Consider the following 19,762-nt stretch of genomic DNA (forward strand, 5'->3'; position numbering starts at 1 on the left):
CTCCTTATCATCAATAAGCAGCACAGCTGCAGGCCTACAGGCACCCAGCACTCATTCAGCATGTTGGTGCATCCTTTAAACAGACCCTCTGCTAATCTGCAGAGATGGCAAGTGCAGTCCTGGCTTCATCCTGGTCCCTGCTGGAGCACCTTCCACCTCACTGAGGTCGTGCAGGTGGACATGGCCCAGAGGCTGCCTAGGAGATAGCACCAGTCAAAGGCAGCAGCTGCAGCCCCCTGCTTAACAGCAACCTTGTGACTGCTATGGTGAGAAGACAGGGCTGGGACTAGCTGTACTTGCATGAAGACAGAAGGCACCACAGAGGCACTGATGAGCCTGCCTTGCAAGCTATGCAAGGCACCATGAGCAGCCACTTGATTTTCTTTCTCCCATATTCCCAAGGGCCAGGACACAAGACACTGGAGAAATCATTTATTGGCACAGTTGTTCCATTCATATACACCAAAGCTCTGTCTCACTGTGGTCTGAACAAGCAGAGGTAAGGGGCTATTTATACAGTACCAGGGAGGGCCTGCTTCACATGTCAGGCTTGTTGCCATATACCTTGTGCTTTAAAAGAAAAAAGCTATTCTGCTTTATTAGTGTTTACAAATCACATGATTCCTCCTACACAGCTATTAAACCTCCCATCAGTAACAAAAATAAGTTCATTCATTCTTAATACCTGTGGCTCAAAAAAAAAAAAAGCTTTGTGTGCAAGACAGCAAGATACCTCTAAGCTGCTGCATGAGCTCCCTAAACTAGATTTAGAAAGCATCCCTCATCTCCACTCACAGTTCAGCATCTTCAGCCCCAAAGCACTCCACCACACTCCCTTCACCTGCAGCATCCTTCCAGAGGCATGATCCAAAGCATGCCAAGCTGCACAGGCCACTCCACCATGGACAAGCATGGCATGGTTTGCCCCTTTTCAGCATGTGCTTGGAGCACTGCAGAACATTTGATCAAGGGCTCAGGGAGCTCTGGCTAGGCCCTTCCCTAAGATGAATAACCCCATGCTACAGCAGTGAAAACAAACAGCTGAGAAACAAGTGGTTAAAAAATAAAAATAAAAAACAGCCAAATGGGGCAGAGCAAGCAATTCACAAAGGACTTGTCACAGGCAGGAAGAGCTTTATTCAGCTCCAGCCCCACATCAAAACAGTCAGTGTTTTGTCATTAATGGGTCCAAGTTTAGCCAATTCAACAAGGCACAAGTTATCTAACATGCCCTGCTTGCTCTGGGCACTGAACAGACAGACCACTCCAGCCAGGCATGCACAAATCATGCCTGGAAGCAGCCTGAGTTTCCTGGCACGTTTGGTCTCCACTGCCCTACCACTGCTGCTCCCTACCCTCCCAATATCTGCCATATTGGGCTGGATGGCTGCAAGAGATTCAAGCTAACCAAACAGTGTGGCACAAGATGCCAGCAACCCCCATAGCAGTCCTCTGAGCAGGGAATGCCCCACAGCTGTGACCAGCCCCATACACACCAGGAGCAAGGGGCTTGCAGAGAGCAACTCACATATCAGTACAGGACCTGCTGCCTCCAGCTCCACCATACAATTTAAAAAACAAAACCCCCCCAAAAAAGATAAAAGCTTTAATAAAGTAACCTCAACTATAGTCTTAGAGTGGGGGCTCTGCACCCAATCTATCAGTTAAAAGCATCAGAGACTCAGGATTATTTGTGAATTGATCAACTCAGCAGCAGTGCAAGAGGAGCCTTACATCTTCTTCCGGTACTGCTGTGTACTGGGGAGGCCAGCCACAACCTCTGACTCGATGCCACAGTGGTCCTCTCCTCGGAGGATTTTGAAGAAGCCTAGAAGTACATGAAGGGCAAGTTAGTCTCCCCATTGCAGCTAGGGCCACACTGAGGCTCAAAGAACCAAGGCCCCCTCAGACTAGCCTCCTGAAGGCAGTGACCTCCAGTGCCTCACCATTATCACCCCAGTCAGTATTCCAGGAGTTTGCAGCCAGCCAGTAAGGAGTGCCGTTTTCAACCCCCCAGCCAAGGATCCGGATGGCGTGGCCTCCGACCTGCTCCCCAGACACATGCTGGTACACCCCTGCAAGACAACACACCAACTCACCAAGGGCCCCTGTCTTTCCATGTACACTACCAGCTTTAAGACACTTAACATCAAAATCCCAAGAGACCATCTGAGAAGAGCTGTTTTTTGGTTAAGCTTCTGATTTGAGTGTATTTAACTTGAGCAATGAAGCTTTTGGAGGAATGACAACTGCAAGAGTGCTCTTGTACCTCCCTCACCCAATGCAGACATGCCCTGAGGGCAACAGCAATGAGGGAAGGACTAATGCCATGTCAGCTCCTCATACCACACACCCAGAGACACCCAAGTAAGAGATCCAAAGGCAGCACATCCCAAGCAGTTCAGAACTGGGGTCCAAGCCAGGAGAACCATCTTCCAGGATTTTACTGCAAATCCCAGCATTGTTCTTAGCTGCAATTTTGAGAGGTCCCTTTTGGGCCTTCCCCTAAGCACCTATTCCCCTTGCTATAGCTTCATTTGTTCATTGGTTTATCTGCCCATGTTCTTGCACTGGGCAGGTTACAGCCTAGTACTGAAGTATTAAGGTCTTCTTCTGGACTGATGTAGAAGGACAAAGCTACACAAGACAGGTCCATGGATGAAGGCCACACTTCATTCACGTCTGAATATTTTGGGAAACCAGGCCATACCAAATCTCCTCAGGAAAAACGCAGCAGGAAACAGGGCTTCCAAGTCCCCTTGTGCTGCCACATCAGTACACATCACTCACCAGACTTGTACATGAGGAAGTCCTCGTAGACAATAAAGGCTCCTTCCACTGGGCCGTTCTTGTAGATCTCAGCCATGATTTCCTTCTCACTGCGAGGGACACCGTAGGATGTGATGCCTGCAGAGGAAAAGAAAGTCCTACTGTCAGCATGACATCGTCAGGCTACCCAGATTTTGGGACAGCTACACTTACTGCTTAACGTGACTGCGGAAAAGGGCTTCTCCAGTTAAGGATCAAATTCAAACACAACTGCTCAAGTCTGCTTATCCCTTTTCCAGAAGGAAGGACTGAACGTAAGAGTCCCGTACCCAAACATCTATTCCAGATAGCTTCAGCAGGAGGCAAAGTTCTCCTTGTACAGCCTTATTTCCAAAATGGAAACTCACCAGCACCGTTCAGAAGAGAACAAACATATAACCCAGGAGAAGATTTCTTATACGGGAGGTGAAGGGCCAAGCTTTCACTCTGTGAATTCAAAAAGCCTCTCCATGCACTGAGGTGCCCTCTGCCCTTTCCACCACTCTGCTTTCACCACCAGACCAAGCCAGAGCAAACAGTATGCACCCAGGCACCAAGGCCTTCAGACAAACCAAATCATCTCCAACAAGCAGCCAGATTATCCTAGCCAGTCCCAGCAACTGCCAAGGGGGGAAGGAGGGAAAAGGCTTCGAGGTCAGACTCCCATAGGAGTCAGCACTCTGCTCCTTTGTACACTGTCAGAGCAGCTGCTGGAGTTATAGCTGCAGTGCTATAGCTATGAGGTCTCACACCAGTGGAGCGTCTGGGAATCTGAGCTGAATGATGGTAATTGCTCCAGCTCAAGTCTAACTATCCAGGCAGAACACCAAAGCTTGAAACAAGCACTGGCAGCACCAAAAGGGTTTCCCTTGTCAGCAAAGACAAAATATGCATCTGCCCAGCTCACACAGGCTCCAGGAACACTGGAGCTCCCATGCATCAGGAACAAGGCTCAAGCAGAGGCCACCTCCCTTACCATAATGTTTGTCCTCCTTGTATGAGGGAGAGTAGCCAGGTTCACAGCGTCGCTCACACCTGGGGGTGTCCCCCCCTTCACCCGTGCATGGTGGCCGGGAGCCATTGACATGGTGCTCACAGGGAGGGATGGAGTAGGGACGGCAGCCTGTTGAGAGCAGAGGTGTGAAGTGCCTGTCCCCAAGCCCACCCTGACACACACCATCCCCAACAGCCGTGCCAGAGCAGTGACCAGATCATGTTGGCGATGGGTTTCTCTTCAAACCCAGTTTCCATCAGCTCAGTCTTGACAACGCCAAGGAAGAAATAGAAACAAACAGCTTACGGCCACACTGTGAGGAGTTTCCAATCTCAGAAGGTGCTTTTTGAGGGAGAAACATGGCAGAAACACTCCTTCCCTCATCCACAGTTCACTAAATTGGGCCAAAAGTCCACAAAAATTCACAGGCTGATTCAGGCCTGCTGTGGCTGCTCCTACTGAAAGGAGCAGCCTTGTGCTGTTTGTAGGTTTGACTACTGTGCTCTATTCTGGATAGGTTCCCTGCAATTAGGCACTGCTTGGGGCCCCTTGTCCCAAAGGGTCATCAGAAAGAGCCATGGCTGCTCCTGTCCCCGTGAGGATGCAGACCCGCACTCTGAAGAAGGGCACAAAAGGTACAGCTGACTAACCACACAGAGATGGTTACCATCCTTTCATGATGGTTCCTGCCAGGACTTACCCACATGGGAGTCATAGAGACCACCAGACACAAGGCCCCTCTCTGTCCAGTACCTCCATGCACCAGAGGGATAGCCACCATTGCACCTGCAGAAAGGGACAGCTGTCTCAGCTCAAGCCTGCTCAGAGCCTTTCCCTTTTGAGGGAAGCTTTCTCCAGGCAAGTCCTTCAAGTCCATCTCCCCCCTCTCCAGGATTTCTAGGCCTTGACACAGCAAGGGCTGGATCTCAGGGGAGAAAGCAGCTAAGAGCATCCATGCCTCCAAATCCCAAAGTAGTGGTGCCTCCTTTTCTAAGAGTCTCCTCACCAGGTCCTTGTTCAGCCTGTGCCCCCAGGAATAGCAGAAACCCAAAGACAACCTGGAGCCCTGATTCCCAGTACTGCTCCCTGCTGGGAGAACACTTGCACCTGAAGATCAAGATTTGGGGCTACTAGAAGATCCCTCCTTTCACTTAGGCAACCACCAACTGTGAGCCTAGGAGAATGAGAGAGCATCTCTTTGTACTTGCTCTCTCTCAACCAGCCATCATTATCCAACCACTGCTAGAGGCAGGATGTGGCCCAGCTGGACCTGCAGTCCGTAGATGGGAACATATAAAGGCGACTAATTCCAGCACCTACAGCTTTAGCCACTGGCTGAGCTTCCTGCCAATTAGGGAGTTAGAGGCCCAGGGCTAGGAAGACGGGGCTGAAACAGTACCAACATTTTTGGTTTGTGTCCTCTCACCTCCCACTCCCCTTTTAAGGGCACAAACATCAGTAGTAACTCACCCCATGCCACATTCAAAGCCACAACACGACAGCAAGTCCTCTGCCGAGACCTCCACGTTCACCTTGGCATTCGTGTGAACACAGATTCTGTCCGAAATGGCCTCTACAGCCCCAAATGCCTGTGGACAGTCCCAAAAACAAGCAGAGACCATTACATGCTGGTCATGGGAAAGACAAAAATACACCTCAGGTTCATGGTCCACAGGGGCTCAATGGCAGGAGGGGAAATAAGTGCAGAGTCTAGCCAGGAGAAATCCACATGCAATAAGCTTGGACACTGCACCCACCCCCTACCACTCATGCCCCAAGGCTTTGAAGGTCACTGCTGGACTAGAACAGACACTCTGTCCTGCACAGAAGGGTGCCACATTGAAGCAGTTAGATCCAAGCCTTGGTGGACAACAGGATGAGAAACTCAGACCTGCAAGGAAACTCATACAGCAGCAGAACCAATGGCTGCTATCTCCTTGCACTGGAGGAAGTCTCACTTCCTCCACAGACACTGTGAGGAAGGGAAATGCAGCCTGCAATCTATGCAGTGCAGTAGCAAACTCAGCAGCTTACTTTTTCTGGCAAGTGTGCTCTGTACCAAAGCAGCCATAACCATGCAGCAGCAGCCGCCGCCAAAGTGATCTTACCCAGCAAGAGCCACAGGAGCCCTGATCTCTTATCTCATTGATGGTTGGGCAGTTGGGCCACTGCTTCCGTGAGTCAAAGTTATCTGGCAAGTCCATATCTGCAGCAAAATCTACCCTGTAAGTGAGAAGAGATGAGGCTTACATCAGGGTAACAGGACTGGGTGCAGAGGCCTCTCCAACCTCCTCTGAAGAGGACCTGGAAGACAAGTGAATCTGGGCAGCCAGAACACTTATTTGCTTACTAAAGGAAAATAAATATTTCTGAAGTCCTCAGGCCAGGTCAACAACTCTCCAGTGTGTTCTAGTTCAAGGATTAGGAGTTAGAGGATTGCTCCAACAACCTGCAGGATACAGGGCAGAAGTTCCCCCTGACACATGCTCCCATGCTCAACCCTGTGCAAGATGCACACTAAGAACCAAGGAGCAAGCTGTGGAAACTACACCCCCAAGCAGCTGCTATTTGGGTGTTACGACATAAGAGACAGGATCAAGCCTCTCTGCAGGCTCTGAGGCTCACTCTTGGCCTCTCTGTCCTGCCGTCAGGCTGCTGGCTCCCACAACAGGGGAAGAGAACCCTTTCAGAAACTGTCCCCCTTTGGGTAGGCTCTGACCTCAGGCAGCTTTTTGAAGCCCTGAACTCTTCTGTGGGTGGGATTTACCTTGTTTGCTCTCTGGCTCACCCTAGGTATCAGCTCTCTACATGGTCAGCTCTGGCAGCTTGCAGGAACAACCATATTGTACCCTCTTCACACCCTCTTCTTGCAAATCAAGCATCCAGTCCCAGAGCACCCCATGCAGAAGCATGCAGGGGGACCCAGCTCAGAGCCTGTTGGGAAAGGGCCCTCACCCACTGCAGACTTGCACAGGAGCATCCACACAAGCTTTTGCAGGGCCATCATCTTCCTTTCTCCGATTACTCACCTGATGGGGAGCTTGGGCCCACCCAGGAATGTGCCACAGAGCTTCTTCACATAACTCATGTCAGTGTTGTGGAAGTTGTGCCCTGCCTGGGAAGAGACAGAGTGACTGAACATGACTCTACAGCCACTACGTGCAGTCCGCAGCCACAGCATGACTAGCCTGGGGCTCCAGATCTTCCTCGAACCCAACCTGTATCTGATACTTGCTTTTAAAACCCAGAGGCCAAGAGCCAAGCTGCTTACGGTGACAGGACAACACAGCCCCTTCCAGGAACAGGGCACTGTGGCCAGTAAGCTCAGGTCCAACTCTAAGCTTTGGCCACAGCAGCATGGCAAAGCCAGGTTTGGCCAGGTTGGCAATATACTTCTACACTTGCTGTTTGTTTCCACTGCCCTGCAGAGTTCCCTCTCCTCTCAGCATTACTCCTAGTCTATGAATTCATCAGTGCTCTGCTCTAAGGAGGAGGTGCACAATCATTGTCACTGCAGGAATCCCTGATGGCATCAACTCATTGGGGAGGCCAGCTGGGACCCAAGGCTGGTTGGAGGCAAGCACTGTGATGAGACTCCCAAATCACAGCTGTTGAGTCCTATGGAGAGGAGGTCCCACAATCTGTCCAAAAAATCCCCTGCACTCACCTTCCAGGTGGTGTTGAGCTTGTTTATGTGGTTGACCAAGTCACTGGAGAGGGGAGGGTAGTGAGGAATGCTACGGGCATTGGCAAAAGCCACCAGGACACACAGGACAGACACAGACTTCCACATCTTGGCTTCAGAACAGGTTCCTTCACCTGCAACACAATTTGGTTATCATTTGCCTGAACACCAGCAGGAAACCATCCCAACCTGAGGTCAGACTGCTCTGCTGCAAGGAGGATCTGGCAGGGCTTGGCAGAAGGACTGCTAGCAGCTGTTTACCAGCAACACACAGGAGGATAAAACACATGCCTGCACAAAATCCCTCCCAATCCTGATTTACCTAGAAGGTCAGGAGCAATGCAAGAGTGTGCTAATAACTCCCTTCCTGCAGCCCAGAAGAAGTCAGACAGGGCAATGCTGTTTGGTCAACTGCTGCAGGATTAACAGCAGCAGGAAACTTGCTTTTGAAGCAGGTCCAAGGGTTTGTGTTTGGAGGGTCTCACAAGCTGTTTACTTCCAAGAAACAGAAGAGCTAAGGACTAAGAGGGATTAAATGATCTACCCCACATCAGATCCCAGCAGAGCTGTAGCCCCCGTGTACTTGCTAGCCCACTATCCTAACACAGCACTCTTCCCTTTGAGGGCCTCCCTCCCACAGCTCCCCTCCAAATCACATTTCTGGGCTCTACAGCCTCATTTGGCCAGTCTATCACCCTCAGGACCCTAAACACAGTCACATCCCCTGAGGGAAGGGATTCCTGCCCACAGAGAGGAGGCCTAAGCCCTATAGGAACAGTCCATCACTACAGCCTATACTCCCCTCCCGTGTGGGACTTTTCCACAACGGAGGTTTGACACTGCATCCCTTGGCACAGGGCACCAGGAAAGTTCCAGGCTGAGGAAGAGAGTCACAGCAGGGGGAAATCCAAGAGCACAGCAAGAGTCAGCCACAGGCCTCCTGCCTCCCACATGGAAGCACAACCACAACATAGGTACAGGTTCAGTTTTGCCACCTGTGTACTCCTCAGCTCAATCAAATCCTTTAAGCAACTTGACCCTCAGTTTAAAGCTTGCTAGTGCCAAGAGGAGATGCTCCAGCCTCACCTCCACACCGCCTTGCACCACCTAGGCATCAGTTCAGCTCACTCATCCAGCAGAAAGCTAGTCTGCTGGACAATGGTTTGGAGGACAGGCAGTCACACCACCACTCCATTTCTTCCTGCCTAGTTTTAACCTAATTTAAACCACCCTGCTCCATTTTAACCCTTTTATACACCTACAGCCGAAGCAGCAACCCTTCACACTTCTCAGCACCTCTGCACCCAACTCAGATTGGTTGGACGGGATCAGACATCCAGCCGCGTTATGAGCCAATCAGCCTTTGCAAACATGCTGCGGTATCCTCCTCCACCCACAACCTCCTGGCTCACTTTAACAAAGCTCCATCAGCCCCAAGCTCCAAGCCTGACTAGCAACCCAAGACCTCAGATACTCAGCAAAGCCCCAAACAGCAGAGACACTTAGGCCCCAATTCCAACTCATCTCAGCGAGTTAAACATGTAATCATCTCTCAGAGGCTGCACTTAAGCCCTTCTGGGCTAATATGCCTAAGCAGCCAAATAACTACCAGCAGCAGCTGTGCAGTCTCATGGCAGCAAAGCTTTCTGAACAGCCAGGTTCAAGCTGACGACGGACAGAGGCACACACATCTCCACGCATGTTGCCTCCACCCACTCACAGCCAAGTTTAGCCTTCCCAGAGAAGAAAACCCAGCAGGACTGTCCTACTTTCTGCCAGCTACAAGCCTGGGCAGTTGCAGCTAACCATATAAAAGGGCTTTTATTTTTCCCCTGCCACCATTCACTTTAATGTGGCCTCTTTGTGCTTTCAGCAGGACGCTCTGCTGGAAAGCTAGTCAAGTTTCAGAAATACACTGTCCCTCCTTCAAATCTCACTTCTTTGAAGAGGTTTTACATGTATTTGTGTGCTTAGAGGTTTCTCACAGACAACCAACTTGGTGGTACTGCCAGAGGACAGGTCTCCAAAGCCTCCAAACCTTCTCTTCTTGCCATGTTTTCCTGCTTAGCCAGCAAAAAGGTTACACTCAAAGAAAATGCACTTTTCCAATGCTAACATGGTTTTTGACTACTGACCCTTAAACACAACTATAGAAAGCCTACAGGCGACCATCTTGGGCTGAAGTGGTGCAAAGCAACTTCTTCAGGATCCCTGCCAGCTCCTTGGGCTAAGCCACATCACAGGCTTTGCTGCATGGAAAACAGGTCCACGGTGTGTTATTAGCGCTGCTGGCAAGTCCCCAGAAGCCAGTTAGTGAAGGGAGAGGGTCTACCATAACTTTATTGGCTCCCACTGGGAAGAGGGCTCCTCGTTTCTGTTACATGGGTCTAAAAAAAGGCCTTGCCTGCTCTGCTGGAAAGTCACAACATCCAAAATGACCAAAACACATGCTGGAAAGCCACAGGCTTATCTTCCTATATCTACACACAGCCAGAACAAACTGAACTAGCAACAGCTGAGCTGGGTCCAGAGCACTTAAACCCCCACCCAACACACACTCCTTTCTGCCCTCCCCAGGCTTTAGGGGCCTGGTACATATTTAACCAGAGTTTAGTCAAATCCCTCTGCACTCACAAGATGTTCCCTCACCACCCCATACCACGACCATTATAACACCACAGGGCATCCATTCCCTCAGCAAGGTCACTCAGATGGTGCAACAACCTGGCCACATTCAGGGGAAGGTGTCAGGCCACATCTCCCTGCAAGGCTCCTGGTGAGCAACCAGTAGAGACAAACTTCCACTACCACCAGCATACTGAGCATAGCTCAGCTCTGAGACTAAAAACTTCCTCTACAGTCTTTAAAACCCTCTACCTTCCAGCTGTAAAGTTTCTATCTTCCGTAGCACAGAAAGGAGGCACTTTTGAAGCCAGGATCCATTTGATACAGGTTTGTTTTCATTCGGACACTTGTGGATTTGATGACATGCCAAAAACCTATTCTGCAAAGCCTCCTGCACCTATAAGGCTGCTTGCCCAGAGCTCCTGACAGACAGCCTCAGGAGAGCTCACATCCTCAGGTTACAAGATCACAGCCACTGTCAACTGGGAGCTCCAGTCAACCCGAGACTGAGCTGAAAAGAGATACCCTCTTTGCAATGCAATCCCCCCTCTGACAGACACCTATATTTTAAGCAGGCTGCATGCTTGCTGCATTGCATTTGCCCCACAGAGTGGCTCACAGCCAGCAAACCCAGCAGGAGAAAGCAGCTTCATCTCCCAGTGCAACTCATTAGCTGGGAGCTGGTCAGTCATTTTAATAGAAAAAGTCTCTTGCCAAATCTCCTGTGGGCTCAGTGCCAGAAGTTTTGGGGGGCTCCAACTCAAAGCAAGAATCAGTTGTCAGGTTACTGCTGGATTACATGGACTATCCCAAGATTTGGGTGGAGAAGGAAGGGGAAACCCTTTGATCTCATGTGATTTGTCCCTCTATTATGCCACAGCTAAAGCAAGTACCCTGTGTATAACAAATCTATATATAGAGCAAGAGCAGGCACAGGACTTGCGGGACCAATTTCTGCAGACGACTGCAAGATATTGAGTCACGTGCACCTGACAAGTCAGAGGCAGTCATCAGGCAGCTTAAAGGCATTTGAGAGGCAAAGCAGAAGTAAAAGCAAGGCCGCTAGCTTCTGTGATCATTCCCTTTCCCTACAGATAAGGCCAAGTAAGACTCATGCAAGATAAAGCTGCCACGTGAAGTATTTCCCCATCGTCACTATCTCTTCTGCACATGCTGTTGCTCTGCAGGCAGTTGGCACCTCATGTCTTTCCGTCTCAAAGCTTCATAGCAAATTCAAATACCAAAGGAGCCCAAAGAGCAGCACCAAAACCAAGCCTGAGTAGAGACATACAACATGGGCAGCTAAAGCTCGCGATTCAAGCAGCAGTTCCCTATCACTAAATCCCCTTGTCCACTACCCCACTGGCTCCATTGTATGTCCTACCAAGCACAGGACATGGCACCTTCTTCAGGCACAGGCTCAGCCTTCCAGCCCTGCTTCCCTCCAGGTAGCCAAGTGTATTCAGGAATCAACTGCTGCAGCACTTGCTCACACACCAGGACAACCAACCTATGCACACAAGATGCCGAAGCTCAAAAGACAGCAAATCTAGCCTGGCCACACACACACAGAGCACACGCAAGGCCCAAGGCCTCACAGTTTGAGGATGACTCTAGCAGAGGTTGTCTTCACAGGCCAAACCCCATCACAACCTCTTAGCTTGTGAAAAGGCAGCTGAGCAGGTTAAAAAAAAAAAAAAAAAAAACAAACTTATCTGTTTGACTTCTTCGGACACAGCAACTTCATCTCAGCAACCCCATCAGGTCCCAGGGAGACATTTGGGGCTTGCAGTCAGCCCTCAAGACCTGTTCCATCTCCTCTTGGGCTGGACCTGAGAGGAAGTACCCCACCAAGGGCTTTAGGATCCAAAGCATCTTAGTGCAGTCTCTCAAAAAGAAAATGAGAAATTACCTCCAAGAAGTAGCTACCCACAAGCAAGCTCACACCTGGCCCAGAGCAGGACCCACACAACTAGCCTTCTAGCAGCTAGATGCTCACTAAGAGGAACTTGGGCCATATGAGCACAGGCCTCAAGTTGTCAGCCAGGGAGAAGAGCCTCAGAGGCAGCACAGAGGCCGAATGCGCTCCAATGCAAGCCATTAAGAACAGCTCCAGCACATGAGGGAGGAGAGCACCTGCACTGAGATGGTGGCTGCTCATGCTGCACCACCTACACACAGGTCCTCTGCATTTCCTGCTGCTGTTTGCAATCATACAAACAGAGGGAAGGAGGTAAGGAGCTGACTTATCACCCAGGTCCCTCACTATCCCTGGGAGATTGAGGCTAGAGGCAGCTCCCTGCCTGCTTTCCCAGGGACAGGCCCACAAACACTCAAACCATGTTAAACCAGAGAGAAGAGCACGTCTGAGGGTCACGTAACCTTCTCCCATACTGCTGAAGCAGCCAAGGGAGATGTACCTGTACTCCTGAAGAGCAACAGGGGACCCTTTGCAGTTCACAGCAGCCCTAGCTGCAGAGGCCCACCAGTAGACTCTTCCACACATTGCCCAAAGATCTAAGAGCACAAGCCCCAGTTAACTAGGAATTTCTCTCCACTCCTTTCCCCCATGTTGCCTGTGCAACCAAAGGGGCAGGAGATGGGCTAGTCAAAGCACAGCTCACATGACCCAGTTTAGGCAGGCTAGGCCACAAGGAGAGTCACACCCAGAAGCACCTCTCAGCTGGTTCACAGCACCTGGGCCAAACCCCTCCAGGCACAGATAGAGGCACCCACCCACTCTATGTCTGAGAAAGATAAAAGCTGTCTCACTGTCACAGCCATAGTGCACCATCCCTCCAGGGTTAGAAGTACTCAGCAAAACTCAAGTCATGTGGCCTCCTCTAGCAACAGCCTTCTTCCCAAGATGAGCTTTGTCCTTTGTTCGGGCCAGCACTACACTGGCTGCCAGTATTTGTGCATGACTCTAAGCCACAATAAAGCAAGTGTATAAATAAAGCAACCCTGCTTAGCTTGATGCACTGAAAGTTTAGCTTGGTGGCCAACATGCACGCAGTAAATCTATAGCCAGGTGACTTCATTACAGCCATTACAAAGCTCAAACCACTGTCATCCTCCCCTCCTCTTTTTTTTTTTTTAAAAATATGCATGATCCCCACCCCCATTCCTTTTCAGGAAAGCCAAGCCTTTAGTACAGTCTGGATAACTAACAAAAAACCCTAACAGCAAACAAAAAAACATGACTGCATCTTGAGACAAGTTGCCCTAACAGAAAATGAAACTTCCAAATTCCTCCTTAATGGAACTGCACCGATTTTTCTTTTTTTGGAGAACAACTTCTTAGAGACTGATCCATAAACCAGAGTCTTACATAAGACCTCAGTTGCTGTAAAAGATACTGTAATAGCAATATTCTAGTTCACTGCCCTCATCAACACCCTCAACTTTGTGACCTGGAGGGAAACATAACAAGGAAGTGCTCTTTGCTCTATCAGTGCACTTCTTAGAGCACAGTATCTGGACCATTGCACCATAGGCTGGCATGAAACAGCCTTTCTTCTGCACCATCCCCAAGCCAGAGCCGTGTGCATCACGGGATGTTCCCAGAAGCACTTCGGCAGGTGCCAACCCGACCTCCCTAGCGTCAGCTGACGAGCAGGCCTGTTTTGTTTCAGTCTTCATTATGAGAAGAAGATTTCCTCTCTCCTCCCCCTCCACTTCCAGGAAGGTTAGTTGCTTCTCCAAGACACACGGAGGGTTAAGGGAATCTCCCCTGCAACAAAACATCACGCAGAGCCCAAAACACACCACAGCACCCCTCTCCAGCCTGTGACAGCTAAAAAAAAAAAAAAAAAAAAACAAGATGCACCCAAAAACCAAGGGAGAGACTACCCCAACGGCTCCACCGCTCGCACCCTCGCTGCCTGCAGGGGGGCTGGAGGGCAGTGCAGGGCTGCGGCCAGCCGAGAGGCATCGCCCCAGCAGACGCCCCGCAGCAAAGCCGGGATGCCCTCGGGGCGCCACCGCCTGCAGCCCCCCTCCCCCGACAGCAGCGAGCCGCGACCCGGCGCCGGCTCTTGCCCTGCCCCTTGCCGATGCAGCCGAGCGGGGGAAAAGGGAGGAGGAAAGACCCCTTCCAACAACCCCAGCGGGCTTGCCCCGGGGGTGCAACCCACCGCGCACGGCTCCGGCAAAGCAAAGCAGGGAAGGCCTCGGCCGTTTTTCCGGATGGCAGGGCCCGAGGTGTGCATCCCGCCCCCGGCACACAAATGCGCACCGGACTTTGCAGCACGGCGACCCCCCCGCCGCCGCCGCCGCCGCCGCCGCCGCCGCCGCCGCCGCCGCCGCCGCCGCCCGCACCCACGGGCCGCCCTTACCTGCCCCCGCCGCCGCGCTGCACCGCGCCCGGGCCCCCGCCGCGCTCCTTATGCGCCGCTGCGGCTCCGCTGCGGCCCGCCCCGCGGCGACTCACCGCCCCGCGCCCGCCCCGAGCCGCCTCTGCGGCCGCCAAAGGGGGCAGCTCCCAGCAGCTGAGTCATCCCGGCTCCGTCCCGCCTCCATGCCCTCGCCAACCCACCAGCATCTCGCTTCCACCCCGACTGCAGCGCGCGTCCACCCCGCCTCCATCCTGCTTGCATCCTGCCGCCTTCCCGTCTGCATCCCACCCCCATCCCACCTTCGTTCCACCTTGCGTTCCTCCTCCGTCCCGCCTGCATCCTTTCTCCGTCCCGTCTTCACCCTACCAGCGTCCCATCAGCACCTACCTCCATCCCTCCTCCCTCCTGCCAGCGTCCTCTGAGGTTTTAGGCTGGGAAGCCCAGCAAGTTTTGACTCCAACCCATCTCCATCCCACCTTCATCCTACCAGCAGCTATCTCCATTGCTCCTCCATCCTGCCAACATCCCGTGAGGTTTTAGGCTGGGAAGTCCAGAAAGTGTTTACTATGCATTTGTTAATAGACTTTTTTTTTCCTCCCGTTTGGGCTTATTTTCACAGGAAGGGTACACTGCCCAGAAAGGTCATCCTAAGAGTTGATCAGCCAAGGTCATCCAAGATTCATGTCCTTTTCTAAACCACAGGGATGCTAAAACTTCTCTTAATAAGAAAGATCATGTATTTTTCTCTTTTCTTTCTCCAGTCTGAGAGGACATGAGGATAAAATGTATTTTCCACCAGCTTGAGGAATAGATGCACAGTTTTGGCAGAAAATAATAGAAATAGAATAGAACTAGAATAGAAATATAGAATATAAATAATAGAAAAAAAAATATGCCTAATCAGTCAGCTGAAATCCAGCAGCCAACATGGAAAATACTTGGAAAAGGCTGGAAAGGGAAGCACCTGGGACTTATTTCAGGCACCAAAAAGGGGAACCTTGAGGGCTCGCTAGCGGGGAAAAAAGAGCTGCAGGAACGGCCCTGGCCCTGCAGCGTTACGGGCTGCATGGACAGAACAGAAAGGCTGTCTCATTCCTGCCAGCCTGGAGGGATGCAACAGTGCTAGCAGGCGTCTCTATGTCTTCAGGAGGTTTTAGGATGCTTTAAAAGAGCTCATGCTTTATGTTAGGAGAGAAGAAGACACCAAACGGGACAGAAAAAAAGGAATGATTTTCCTCCCTTTTTCTCACCTTAATCTGTGGACGCTGGGCTATTCCAGACTCGCCAGCCACCTGAGAGCATTTCTACACCGTATCAAGTACATCCACTTGCAGTTAGTGAGATCCCTTTCTCTCTGTGTGGTTTTTAAAAGTATTATGCCACATATATGTAATTTTACAAGTAGCATTTGCACATTTAGGAGGATTTAGTATTTATTTCCTGTAGGAATGAATGGATATATATAGTCCTTCCTGCTGCCACTTATAACCAATCACAGGTTTTGGTCACATTCATATTTTAACAACTGATTTCAGTTTAGAAGGATTCCAAGCAAAATGTTCAAAATAATCAGAGAGATCATAGTTGATATGCTTAACTATATATACAAGTATTTATGCAGCAAAAGTGGAGCTACTGTTTCTGTATTTAACCGAATGCTTTGACACACTGTGCGCAGAGGCACTTGGACGGTTACGTATTTGCAGATATAACCTTTTACCCACAAACAATAAAGCCCTCTACTATTTTTTTATTTATGCTTTGGTGAGTAAAATAAAAATATACAAGAAAATAAATCTCTTGTAGCTTGCGTAACCTCTCTCTGACTCCAACTCCCACAGGATTCCCTCTCTGTGCTCCGTACTGGCTCCTGGTTTTGCAATTTTCCGTGTTGCCTGTGAACTTTTTGTTGACAAAAAAACACAGGCAAAGGAACCTGATTGTTGTCCTGGACTTTGTACAGTCTAGTTCAGAAATACTCAACATTATGGCTGTGTGGACATGGCATTTAATGCCAGGGAACGGAAGTCAGGAAATTATTAATGTTCGTTTTTCCAGTAATTTGCTGCAGGTAACTCTTTGTTTTCCAATACAGTTTTTGGGCCTTGCTTAAGCTCACACCTAGTTTTCTGCTGATTATACTAAAATACCATCTTTCAATATTTGGATGAAGCTCAAAAGCACATTTACCACTTCGCTGCGGTCAAGCGGAGACCCGTTTCCAAATAAATTCCTCAGGACAGTTTTATTTCTGTTCGTATTGAACTTCATCCTGAAAACAGTACTTTTTTTTTTTTTTAAAGTGCATTTTTAAACTCATACACTTCCTATAAAGCATCTTTTGTTTTGCCCCAGCACTGGGTAATACTGCGCATTGTAGAGTTCTTCCTTTTGGTTGTGACAATATTCTCCACTTTTTGTCGGTGGGGAACAGCTGCCCATTTTTCTGTGAATGCTCCATGAGTTTTTCAAGAACTGAAAGCATAAACTCAAACTTTGTGTAGATTTCTCCTAGTCTTTTTGTTCTCTTTGAGAGGCTATCAAAATTGCCATCTCTTTTTCATGCATTTTGAGCAAAGGAAGTGACAGTTTTTGAGGAGGGTTGTGTATATAAGAAGCTGGATTCAGCCAGAAAAATTTCCCCTTTAGAAATGCTCGAGGAAGCCTGTAAATCCCTTGTGTGCCCAACCCAAGCGTGAAACAAAACCTTTTATTGGTTTTGTATGAGATTTTAATATATTGGAGAAATAAACAGTGCTTGTTCAGCCCAAGCTTCAGCCTTTGGAGCAAAATCCACAGCTACACGAGCAAGATAAGACAAACAGCCACGAGGCCTTGGGCAACCCTCCCTTATCTCTTGTTGAATCCCTGATGATTGAATCATGGATTCCCTGGCTCAACATTACTCAGCAAATAGCTCCTAACCAAGGCACTGCAAAATTCACTTCCTTAAATTTAGAAAACCAATTTCTATGCACATTAATTTCACACAGGAAAAAAATGCAGATATTAAGAGCTGGATGTCTTTGCATAGCCAGGATTTCAAAATCTGATGACTCTCAAAAGGGTCTGCTATCACTTTCTGATGATGGTTAAATACTTCATTTAGATACTTTTTTTGTCAATCGTTATTGCTCAGGACAAGGGTATGAGATAGGTGCACGTTTATTTAAGAAAGCAAATAGCTTTGGTTTAGGACAGGAGCTTCGTTTAGGATAGGAATGAAATGGGCTCCTCTCCAAAGCTTGCACTGTGCAGTTGGGCTGCAAGATTTCCTTCTAGCTGCATGCAGCCTAAACACATCTCCATCCTGGTTAGTATAGATTTTTCCTTGTTCACCCTAACTGGACACTTTTAAACACTAAAGTTTTACTACCTAAACAGTACTGCAGTATTTCCTCTAGAAGATCTTAACATTTTTGCCCTCACTTCTTTTCTTCACATTTTTAACCATGATTTCATGTCCGTGCAGCCCTCTTCTAGCATCTTCTTTTCACGATACGTCCTTGAAAGCTAACACTGCCTTTCTCAGGGCCGGTTTTCTTCTCCCTGGCTGTTATATTGCGCTATATCGAACCACTTAATCTACAAAATGTTGCAGGTTACCCAACATGTGAAATTCAGGGATACTGAATATTGATTTAATGAGATAAAAATACATTTTTGGCCCAAGAAAGATTGCTTTAATGGTGCATATCAGGATTTATTGTTTTAAATTGAGAATTAGCCAGCCTAGATTGGTCTCCTGTGTCAGTTTTGACAAGTTGTCTGGGTTCTTCACCTGTAAAATAGAAAACCAGTGTTTCAGCGCTTTGAAAGGGTGCCCCAAAAGTACATCTTGTACTCAGACGTGCAGCAACCTACCTAGCTTCAGTGTGAGTTACATGCACATCTCTAAGAGTGATCTATGTCTCATGCATATTTTGTAGCCGACTTGCACTTCCTCCCAACGGCAGATCGTCTCACCTGACTAATCCCTTGGGTTTTGATGAGGACAGTAAAAGTTATTATGGTTGGACCAAAATAAATGACTTGTCCAAGGCAACTGGGAAGCAGGGTTTTATACAGCTATAGCCTTGACCACTAAACCCTTGCTGTAAAAGCTGGACACCGACCTAACTCTCACCTCCGCAATGGGAACTGGGACACCCTGAGTTCAAATCCTCACTCTGGGTCAGGAAGCTTTCAAGAGCTGCCCAGGCTATTGGTGGCTTCTGAGCCTTTAAAAAACTCACCAGAATGTGGCATTGTATTGAGTATTGGCTAATTCTGCTGGATTTAGCCTTGTCCAGCAGCAGCTGATGGTTTGTTGACTAGGCTTTGCTGCTCAGATAGAAAATTAGCTTTGCTGTCCCTATTGAGCAAGAGGCCAGACAGCCTGTGGGGCGAGGGGGCTGTGTGGTCCTGCTGGGTTGCAGATAGGAGATAAGACAGGGAATGGCCCCCTGGCAGGCAAAACGAAGGGCAGAGCTTGGCTTTGCTCCTTCTCACCGAAAAAAAAGGCACAGCAGGAACGACCAGCGCTCAGCTGTGTGATGCAGGCGTGAGGAGAGATAAATCCAAGCTCGTGCCTGGATATCCATCAACCCAGCATGGGCAAACCCAGCAATGTGGGCAGCAGGGGGGGCTTGGTGTCCTTAAACACCTGCCTGCGAACCCCCTGCTTTTGTCTTGCATTGCCAATGCTGCCTATAAGGCTAAAGTAAGGCTAGAGGTGCCCTCTGGTAATTTTTCTTTTTTCTTTTTTTTTTTTTTTATTCAGGGTTGCCTCCTGGGCTCATGTTGCAGCATCCTCCCCCTTGCCCCTGGCAAATCCTTGCAAACAGGGAACTCCAGTTATGCAACTCCACGGCCTCTGTCAACTCAGCCAAGCTCACGAGGGAGCGGGTGACTTAGCTGGAAGATGACTCAGGAATCGGTCACATCAGCACGAAGCTCCTTCCCACCATTGCTGGCCCAGACTGCATCCAAATCTAGGTGAGCAGAGGGACAGAGATGGCAGAGCCCGCCGGCCTCAGCTGCATGGAAGGAGGTGATGCGAAGGCCATCGTTTGCTCCTGCAAAGTTTTTGTGCTTTCCACGTGGGAAAAGGGGCAGGATGAAGGGAGAAACAGCTTGGGAATCCCTTCCCAGTTTATTCCAGCTGCCACTGTGCCAGAGGGACTGCAGTTTGCCTGGGGCTGAGGACTAATTGTGCCCCGCAGCCCCCTTTGCTCAAACTCCCCCTTTCACCACATCAGGTGACAAGGCTACTGTGTCCAGACATATGTCCTTTTTCTCATATTGGCATGTCAGAGAGGTTGAGAGTAAAAT

General features: G+C 49.5%; 1 protein-coding gene across 5 annotated transcripts; it reads right to left on the reverse strand.

The window, feature by feature from the left end:
* Window positions 1–417: 417 nt before the first annotated feature.
* CTSB (cathepsin B) lies at window positions 418–14,580 on the reverse strand. 5 transcript variants are annotated; one of them, XM_068936922.1, is made up of 10 exons: window positions 14,450–14,580; window positions 7,470–7,621; window positions 6,832–6,917; window positions 5,911–6,025; window positions 5,273–5,391; window positions 4,503–4,588; window positions 3,785–3,931; window positions 2,791–2,907; window positions 1,947–2,075; window positions 418–1,828 (listed from the first exon to the last, which is right to left on the reverse strand). In XM_068936922.1, exons 2-10 carry the CDS (start codon window positions 7,593–7,595, stop codon window positions 1,731–1,733), a joined length of 1,023 nt encoding a protein of 340 aa, XP_068793023.1. In that variant the 5' UTR covers window positions 7,596–7,621; window positions 14,450–14,580; the 3' UTR covers window positions 418–1,730. The 5 variants fall into 5 exon arrangements, with proteins under 5 accessions (XP_068793023.1, XP_068793027.1, XP_068793025.1 ...); XM_068936926.1 differs by having other exon boundaries at window positions 14,249–14,468; XM_068936924.1 differs by lacking the exon at window positions 14,450–14,580 and adding an exon at window positions 13,881–13,903.
* Window positions 14,581–19,762: the final 5,182 nt, after the last annotated feature.

This window comes from Struthio camelus, chromosome 3 (assembly GCF_040807025.1).
Source record: "Struthio camelus isolate bStrCam1 chromosome 3, bStrCam1.hap1, whole genome shotgun sequence".
Lineage (NCBI taxonomy): Eukaryota > Metazoa > Chordata > Aves > Struthioniformes > Struthionidae > Struthio > Struthio camelus.

Bases quoted from the DNA above. Each gene is read 5' to 3' on its own strand.
- CTSB (XM_068936921.1), bottom strand. From the start codon at position 9,659: ATGGTCGCCTGTAGGCTTTCTATAGTTGTGTTTAAGG. The intron at 6,026-6,831 runs GTGAGTAATCGG...TCTCACTTACAG, and splicing joins GGGCCCAAGCTCCCCATCAG to GGTAGATTTTGCTGCAGATA. The intron at 5,392-5,910 runs GTAAGATCACTT...GACTGTCCACAG, and splicing joins GCTCCTGTGGCTCTTGCTGG to GCATTTGGGGCTGTAGAGGC.